Genomic DNA, 9,335 nt, shown 5'->3' on the forward strand with positions numbered 1-9,335 from the left:
TAAAAAATGTGTGATTAATTGTTATTAACTATGGACAATCATGCGATTAATCCCAATTAAGTATTTGAATTGATTGACAGCCATAAATCTAATATGAAAGGTTAGTGTACATTCTGTTTATTTACTGATGAGAGGAAAGAGCCTATTAACTCTGCATAAATGTATATTGTTTAACCGATGAGAGGAAATGAAAAGAGTGAGATAGCCTGTTAACGCCGCCTAAATGCATTTATCTGAATGCATTTGACATTTGTTTTATGTTTTCAGTAACACATGCATAAAACAAAGTTATGTCTTTAACATGGCTGGTTTACCTGTTCAAGATAATATAAGGTGATTTGAAAATGGCAGTAAAAATGGTTACGAACGTTCATTTTTACACACAAATTGGCTCTCAGGATTTATAGATCAGGCCTATCGTAGATTGGGTAACAATGGTTTGTCCTTTTCATAAAGTGGGTCCCCAGAAAAACAGTTTGAGAAACACTGGTTTAAAGCACCACATGATACCAACAGACATAAAGCTGATTTATTTTTGTGTGTAGATGAAGACTAATATAACCTTTCATATAACAGATGAAAAGCTTTGGCTACAAACGTGATTGTATAGTAATGTAACTGGGATGGAGCACATGGGGGAGCTGGTTAATAAGAGTGTCTGATGCTGAAGTCAAAATTAAACTATGTTAAAAAAAAAAAAGTTTGATTCATTGTATTCTTTTTTCCAACCGTTTCTTTGGACACCTAACTTTAAGTCCGAGCTCTAAGAATATGGAAACACAGGCCGTGGCTTCTAATACTTGTGCAGCCTTGTTTACTCATCATTTATATTAGAAGGTCCTTTCACGAAGCTCAACAACAAAACCTCATCAGCAACATGGATTTAATGAAATTAAATACAATTTACATTTTACAAACATGTACACGTGTAACGGTAAACAAAATGAAATGCATCTATTAATATAAAGCTTTTATACAGGACATATGAAAGACATAAAGGGAAGTCTCTCATATTAATGATACAATATCACAACTGTTAGAAATCACAGTCTATTGAGCATTAAAGGTCATCCTTGACCTTGAAAATAATTTGACAAAAAAAATATATTAACTCAAGGTCCATTTAGTAGCCTTTACTGGAGCTTTCAGCTGCATCTCAGCCATCAGTAGATGACTTTCACACAGTTGTCATGGAGACCTTGGTGGACCTTGAGTCAAGTCTTGTTTCTGCAGGTAGAACTTGTTGATGTAAATTGTTTCCACTGTATTTTACCAGTGCTCCATAAATAGTAAATACCTCTCTTTTCAGAATGTAAACAAGCATTAGAGATACATTGGAAAAACATTCAATTTGTAATTTGTGACCATGACTTTATAAAAAAATATTTAGCTTAAATTCGGTGTAACCACAACATCTGGCCTTTACATACAAAAGAGACCAATAATTTGACGGCACAACAGAATTCCAGAGACCTCTCTGAGGACAACAGGGAGTGTGTTTGGATATCACAGAGTGATTTACTACAGCTGTGTACTGTATATGATTTATTACTGGCAATAATGTCACTTCTGAATGATTGTCTATGAAACTGTTACAGCTGTTAAAGGGGGACTACGCCCATTTTCAAACTCCATACATGTTATTCCTGTGGTCTGAGACAGTCCAAATAATATCAGTAAACATGAACAACTCTCTCCCAAATCCCAAAACTAGAGTGCTAAATCTCAAATGTGTGATGTCATAGTGTATAAAGTGTGGAGCTGCTCCATTGGGAGAGATGTTATAGAGAGGCAAAGTCCCGCCTCTTCCAGTGGACCACCATGGGACCTTATTTCAGACAAAATATGACCGGTAGTCAACGACGAGAGACGTGATTCCTGATCCTGTTTGAATTGCGCCATGAATCACACATGAGATATTTGTCGATTTAAAACATCATTTTGCAAGTCAAGAAAGTCTCAGTTTGTTGTAACTGTTGAAGTATCAGACTGTGAAAGACTAACTGTTATACACCCAAAAGTCGAGTAAGTGACGTCTCTCTCTCTCTGAAGCTACGATGTCTGTGTGTTTCCTACTAGGATGAACTCACCATCAACAGGTCTCGCTCGTTCTTCTTTTCCCGGCTGATAAAAAGAGCAGGAGTCGCTGGATAAAACACATCAGGTCAGATAACGTTACATTTGTGCATGTGGAACATAGCTAAGTTAGCTAGCTAGCTAGTGTTGGTGACTGTAGTTCACTGAGCGGCTTCACACCAAACTAAATGATACTACGACAAACTGAGACTTTCTTGACTTGCAAAATTATCTTTTAAATTGACAAACATCATCTGTGTGATTCATGGCACAATTCAAACGGGCGCAAAAAATGATTTGTCTATCACCGTTGACTACCGTAGATATTTTTTCCAAAATAAAGTCCCATGGTGGTCCAACAGAACGGGAGGGACTTCGCCTCTCAATAGATGACACAGAGAGCACCTATAGGGGAATGTTCTGAGTATATGGGAACACTTTGTGTTTCACAACTGAGAACACTACGACAGAATAAAGCTCATTTGGGTATAAAAAAGAAACCGAACATTCTGTGGGTCCATTAAATCAGTCTCCCGTTCATCGTCTACGGAACAGCTTCAGACTTTATCCCCTATGACATCACTAGTTTGAGACTTACATCTCTGGTTTCTGGCTTTGAGAGAGAGGAGCTCATGTTCACACATATTGATGGAACTTTCCTCGACCATTGAAATAACATATTGGAATTCTTCATTTAGGTGGTGTTCCCCTTTAAATTGTAAATTGATCGTTGACACATCTACAGCAGTCTGCTAAAAGCTAATTACATATTAATGTAATAACAACTGGATGAACCAATCATACAAAGGACCATTTCTCACTCCTGAGCAGTGCACACTGGAATAATGCTACATTCAAGGAATAATCTTGTATCCTGGTATTTAATCCTCCTTCTGCGCAACATTGAAAGGTACTAGAAGACGAGCATGGGGAGCAGGTTGAGTCTGGGGTTTACTGGTTGTTTTCTCCAGAATGACAACAGGTGCATCTCTAAGAGAACACCAGCTGCTCATGTTAACAACCACAGGACAAACCGAGCCGAGTTACATAAATATGGCACATCTGGCCTCTAATGCTGATATTACTGAAATTGATCTATTTATATCAATATAAAGTACCAGTTTACAACTCCAAAAAGGTTTTCAGTGGCTGAAATGTATGGCTGCACCCTCTCTCCTAAAACTGCCCAGACTGCAGGTCCTGTCTCCAACTCTTACTATATTAATAATAACCCTTACAGTACCATTATATGGCTAATATACTCTCCGGAGCACGGCCATCAAAACATAGGAGCTCGTATTTCCGTCAGTTGGTCCCCGACTCCGACAGTTTTAAATGACATTCTCCTACTCTACAGGTCTACCAAGTCACACATCTGCTTTCATACAAATGTAAACACACACAGTCACTCTGTGCATTCGGCTATCTCTGTGCCGTCCACAAGCAGCGTGTGAATGATCCCGTCTCGCCTCTTCCCGCTGCTCACGGCCTTCACGCAGCAATTGTGGTCTCCGAGTGTGAAATGGGTTTCCGTGCCGTCGTCCACAAACTCCCCCTGCAGGTGCGAATCAGACATAACAGTGGACTGAGAAAGTGGTCGTTCAGTTCCGTATTGTCGGCTCTGAAGCTGCTCTCATATGCAGACTAGGGCTGTCAAAGTTAACGTGATAATAACACGTTAACGCAAATTTGTTTTAACGCCACTAATTTCTTTAACGCATTAATGCAACTTGACATTTTTAGGTTGTAGCGGGCTCACTTTTAAAGCTAGATACTGGCATCATATGAAACTAGAAAACCTCAGGAATCCATCGGTACCAACCATGTCATACTAGTTGTTATGAAGGAGGTTAATGGGTTCTATGGGTACCCACGAGTCTCCCCTTTACAGACATGCCCACTTTATGATAATCACATGCAGTTTGAGGTAAGTCATAGTCAAGTCAACACACTGACACACTGACAGCTGTTGTTGCCTGTTGGGCTGCAGTTTGCCATGTTATGATTTGAGCATATTGTTTTATGCTAAATGCAGTACCTGTGAGGGTTTCTGGACAATATCTGTCATTGTTTTGTGTTGTTCATTGATTTACAATAATAAATATATACATATATTTGCATAAAGCAGCATATCTGTCCACTCCCATGTTGATAAGAGGATTAAATACTTGACAAATCTCCCTTTAAGGTACATTTTGAACAGATAAAAAATGAGACAATCGTGATTAATCGCGATTAAATATTGTAATCAAGTGAAAGCCTTAACTACAGGCTGTTTGAGGCTTTTTACCCACATACATTGTAGAGTTTATAGTGCTGTGGTTTCTGACTTTAGGAGACGTGTATTCACAACTTGTTGATTTAGTATTAACATATGACTTCTTAAATTAAGTGGTGTATCCTTTGTTGTATCACAAATCAGTATCAGTTACTGTCACTTACTGCAGTCTCAATGTTTTGTCCATTACACCAAACATCCATCGTGTCTTTCTCTGAAAGAAAGTAAACAGACACTGAATCAATGAAACATGCTGCTGCTGGACAATAAAAGTAAGTGATGTGACCAAACAGTTAAAGCAGCAGTGGGTAGAAATAAAGCAAATATGATTACAAAAAGTTATTTTTATAAAATGGTCACTATATCCTGACAGTAGTGCATGAGACAGGTAATCGGAAAAAAAACCATGTGTCTCTGTGTCCTCCGGTGCTCCTAACGGCATCCACAAGATTTCACAGACCGGAGGAAAACAACCAATCAGAGCTGATCTGGAGTCTTGCCGTCTCTGAGCAGCTGTCAATCACTCACAAACTCTGATCAAACGGTCAAATATGAATCAATATTCTGTTACTGCAATGCCTATTTCTCACGTAAAATGTTTTCAGAAACATCTTGTAGTGTAGATCAGTTGAGGAAACACCAAAGCACCGCCCACCAGCCGGAGCACAGCCAATAGGAACGCTCTCTCTCTCTCTGAAATGACCTGTGATTGGTCAAAGTCTCCCGTCATGGGCTAGATTTTCTGAAACCGGAAAACAGAGCAATGAGGAGGAGCAGAAGTCTAGAGAGAGAGTTTGATCTACATAAAAATGTCCGATCTAACTTTTCTATGGGACAAGAAAGACTAATGGACTCCCTTAACACCACGCAACGGCATCATGAAGCTGGTTATGATCGTTATGTTGTTATCAACAACAACTGAACTCATTGACCATGATGCCACAACCATTTATTTGTGATACTGTATCGCCTACATATTTTCACCACTCCAGTGAATTATTTACATTCCTTTATTGTTGAGATATATAGATATTTACTGCACCATAATGTACAGCACTCTATCGGCCGATACCCAAAGCCCAGGTATTACTAACGTTATCGGGACTGAATAAGTCAGAAGGGTGCATCCCTTCTTACAGTATGTGTTGCACACGCTTCAGGTAGCATGCCGCCTGATCAGCTGTAAGCAGTATAATTATAAGAAGGATTAACTCGATGACAGAGGTGGCTGAAGATGGCGTGGGGCTTAAAGCTGTTAAAGAGCTTAACCTCTGCTCCGACATAATATCAGTGGGTAGTTTTGAAGGGGCAGAAATCACACTATGCAAAATATCAATCCAACATCTATCCTGGTTGATGATGCCAACAAACAAATAAACCCAGACACTAATGGAACTCCAAAGAGGGTTCACACCACATCATAATAACCAATGAATAGATGATGATTGATGGACAGACACAGAGAGGCTCACCCAGGACCACCCTGCAGTCAGTGCCGTCCAAGTTGAGAACCCACGTGCTGGTGACCTTTGACCTGTTCTCCATGTACTTCTTCAGGCTCTTCCCGTTGATCTCCAACGTGTACTCGTAGGCGAACCCACTGACTGCATCGACGTTGATGGTTGCTTTGGTGTCTGATTTGCCCACGTTGAATGTCTCCTTCCCTACAAGTTTGAACATCCAGTCCCGTCTCAGGATCTCCTGCAGTGTGATGGATCAATCAGAAATCAACAGCTGACCTTGTAATGAGAAGCTGTCATTAATAAAAGGGGTCAGGTTTTATAATGAGAAGCAGTCTCTCTCCTGGCTCGCAGCACTAAAGATCCATACCTTTCCATCAACGTAGATGACCCTCTTTCCGGTGGTCGTGCCATGTTCAAACTCGATCCTGTGGACTCCATCACTCAGTGCCACCTCCCACACACCAGCCAGATCATTGGACATCATCCCGTCTTCAGAACCTGCTGGAGACAACCAATAACACAGTTACACTACTACTGGAGAGGACCAATAACACAGTGACACTACTACTGGAGAGAACCAATAACACAGTTACACTACTGCTGGAGATGACCAATAACACAGTTACACTGCTACTGGAGAGGACCAATAACACAGTGACACTACTACTGGAGAGGACCAATAACACAGTTACACTACTGCTGGAGACGACCAATAACACAGCTACACTACTACTGGAGACAACCAATAACACAGTTACACTACTGCAACCAATGACACAGCTACACTCAAGCTGCAGACGACCAATAACACAGCTACACTACTACTGGAGACGACCAATAACACAGCTACACTACTACTGGAGACGACCAATAACACAGCTACACTACTACTGGAGACGACCAATAGCACAGCTACACTACTACCGGAGATGACCAATAACACAGTTACACTACTACTGGAGACGACCAATAACACAGCTACATTACTACTGGAGACGACCAATAACACAGCTACATTACTACTGGAGACGACCAATAACACAGCTACATTACTGCTGTAGATGACCAATAACACAGCTACACTACTACTGTAGACGACCAATAACACAGCTACACTACTGAATGTGCATGGATCAGATGCATGGATCAGATGATCAGATGCATGGCTGACGGTCAACGCTGTTGTTTACCGTGCCAGCAGACAAACTGGGCTGATGTTAGTCAGTTAATAACAAAGACGGTGAACCTAATGCTACTTGTCAGTGCAGGTTGAAGTGTATCTCCAGCTGTATACTATAATATGACTACCTCAGTACAGTAACTACAGCGCATAGCGTTAAAACATGAACATGACTTTACTGGTCACAGAAACATGGCTGTGGAGAACATGTGAAGCTGTCGCAGTTTGTTGCATTACAACTTCCGGTGGCAGGGTTGCCCTTTCAAAATAACAGTGTTTGAAATAAAAGAGTCTACTTTTGGTGTTGAGTGTTCTCGTCTGTGGTTTCTAACAAAACACTCACTTAAAGCTGAAGTAGGCGAGATTGGAGCAAATATGATTAAAAAAACTTATTTTTTGTGTGTGTATAAAACTCTGCTCCGGTGCTCCTAACGGCATCTGCTAGATTTCACAGACCGGAGGAAAACAAGCAGTAAGAGCTGATCTGAGGTCTGCTGTCCAGCTGCCGTCTATGAGAGGCGGCTGTCAATCACTCACAAACTCCAACCAAACGGTCAAACTAGGCAGCGCTGATCAAATATGAATCAATATCATGTTACTGTAATGCCTATTTCTCTCCTCAGATGTTTTCAGAATCATCTTGTAGAGTACTGTTTAGCTGTAAAATGAGAAAGTTTGTGATGCCGCCGCCATTGTGAAATCTGTTGAAGGAACGCCAAGTTCTGGTCACATGACCAGAGCACAGCCAATAGGAACGCTCTCTCTCTCAAATGACCTGTGATTGCTCAAAGTCTCTCGTCACAGGCTAGATTTTCTAAAGCCTGAAAACAGAGCCATGAGGAGGAGCAGAAGTCTAGTTTTCTCTCAGAACACTTGAATTACAATATGCTGAAAGGTTATTATGGAATTTTTGCCCAATAATGCCAAAGATATTCTGCCTACTGCCACTTTAATGACAAAAACAAATCATTAGCCTTACTATGTGACAAATATTCAACAGAATAGGTCATGTGGTACAAAACTATTGATGTGGAAATCCTATTAATGTATCATTTTCACATCTATAACGTTATATCGACATTTCCAAAGTGTTTTAACTAAGGCATATTTACTCTTCAGAAAGACAAGTCATGTGACAGGTACAGATGGATCCTCTTTAAGCTTTACAAAGCACTTAAACATTAGTTTCCATTATATCATTAATAGGTTGACATAAGGCTTGTAGTGGTTAGCTGGCCTCAATAAACTGGGATTTTATTTTGAAAAGAAACCGGAAGCATCACTGCGTCGGTCAATCATATGTCGGCTAACTTGTCTGTAGCTCTGACCGCTAACGTTAGCTTCTCTACTATAAGAGGATCACGGTAGACATCAGCTCATTAATATCATCTTTCAATATACATCATGATTACCTTACTGCTCCTGAAGGAAGCGCTCTAGCTCAGCTCAGCTCAGAGGTTCACAGATGATCAGCAGGACACTGTAGAGCAGTTTATTCACAGCTAGTCAGCTAGTTAGCTATTGTAGAGTCAACACACGAGCTGCGACTATGCTGTTACCATGGAAACATGATATATCCGCCTACGTACAGGCTTAACCACTAGGGGAGGGGGGGGGGGGGGGGGGGGGGGGGGGGCATTTATAAACTCTCATTGAGGATAGTGATGGGAATTCCGTCTCTTTTTAGTGAGCCAGATCATTTGGCTCAGTTCACCAAGAAGAGCCGGCTCTTTCGGCTCCCAAACGGCTCTTCGTTTTACCACTTCTGCGTTTTATAATTTAGCCAAATTTAGCACTGTTTTAATTTTTGATCAGTATGTGTGCAAATATATCACTTAAATTATTTAATATATTATGTTTATACTAAACTTTATAATTTACAGAATACCATAATTTTACATGCTGCTTCGTTTTCGACTGTCACTCATCTTGTCTGCTATTCGCGCACCAAACTCCTCTCTCTCTTTCTCTCCTCCTCTCCCTCCTGCTCTGTACCTGTAGACCGTCAGCGCGCCGTCCCTCCCTGCCCCTCCCTGCTTGATGGTATGATCCATGTCTGTCATCACCTGATTGGTGGCACGGACATCATTAACACAACATTAAGTCACAGTCAGGGTATGGAGTGCCCGTGGCGCGGAGAAGATCATCCTATCATTCTGCCTTAAATTAATTAAAGAAAAGAAAAAAAAAAACGTCTCTCGGACGGGAGCGGGCTCTTATCGTTCACTTAAAAGAGCCGGCTCGTTCGCGACCGACACATCACTAGTGTTGTGTGTTGTAGCAAGAAGAGGAAAGCAGTGATGAAACATTAGCCAGGGAGGTTACCAACTTTCAAAAA

General features: G+C 40.8%; 1 protein-coding gene across 1 annotated transcript; it reads right to left on the reverse strand.

Annotated features, from left to right (window-relative positions):
- Positions 1-865: 865 nt before the first annotated feature.
- faima (Fas apoptotic inhibitory molecule a) lies at positions 866-6,961 on the reverse strand. The gene is made up of 4 exons (XM_074658143.1): positions 6,185-6,961; positions 5,827-6,055; positions 4,519-4,568; positions 866-3,631 (listed from the first exon to the last, which is right to left on the reverse strand). Exons 1-4 carry the CDS (start codon positions 6,299-6,301, stop codon positions 3,482-3,484), a joined length of 546 nt encoding a protein of 181 aa, XP_074514244.1. The 5' UTR covers positions 6,302-6,961; the 3' UTR covers positions 866-3,481.
- Between the last annotated feature and the right edge of the window lie 2,374 nt (positions 6,962-9,335).

Source organism: Sebastes fasciatus, chromosome 14 (genome assembly GCF_043250625.1).
Source record: "Sebastes fasciatus isolate fSebFas1 chromosome 14, fSebFas1.pri, whole genome shotgun sequence".
Lineage (NCBI taxonomy): Eukaryota > Metazoa > Chordata > Actinopteri > Perciformes > Sebastidae > Sebastes > Sebastes fasciatus.

Coding starts and splice junctions, on each gene's coding strand:
- faima (XM_074658143.1), bottom strand. CDS start 6,301: ATGATGTCCAATGATCTGGCTGGTGTGTGGGAGGTGGCACTGAGTGAT. Junction 6,056..6,184: donor TCATCTACGTTGATGGAAAG/GTATGGATCTTT, acceptor ATCACACTGCAG/GAGATCCTGAGACGGGACTG. Junction 3,632..4,518: donor GACAAAACATTGAGACTGCA/GTAAGTGACAGT, acceptor TCGCACCTGCAG/GGGGAGTTTGTGGACGACGG.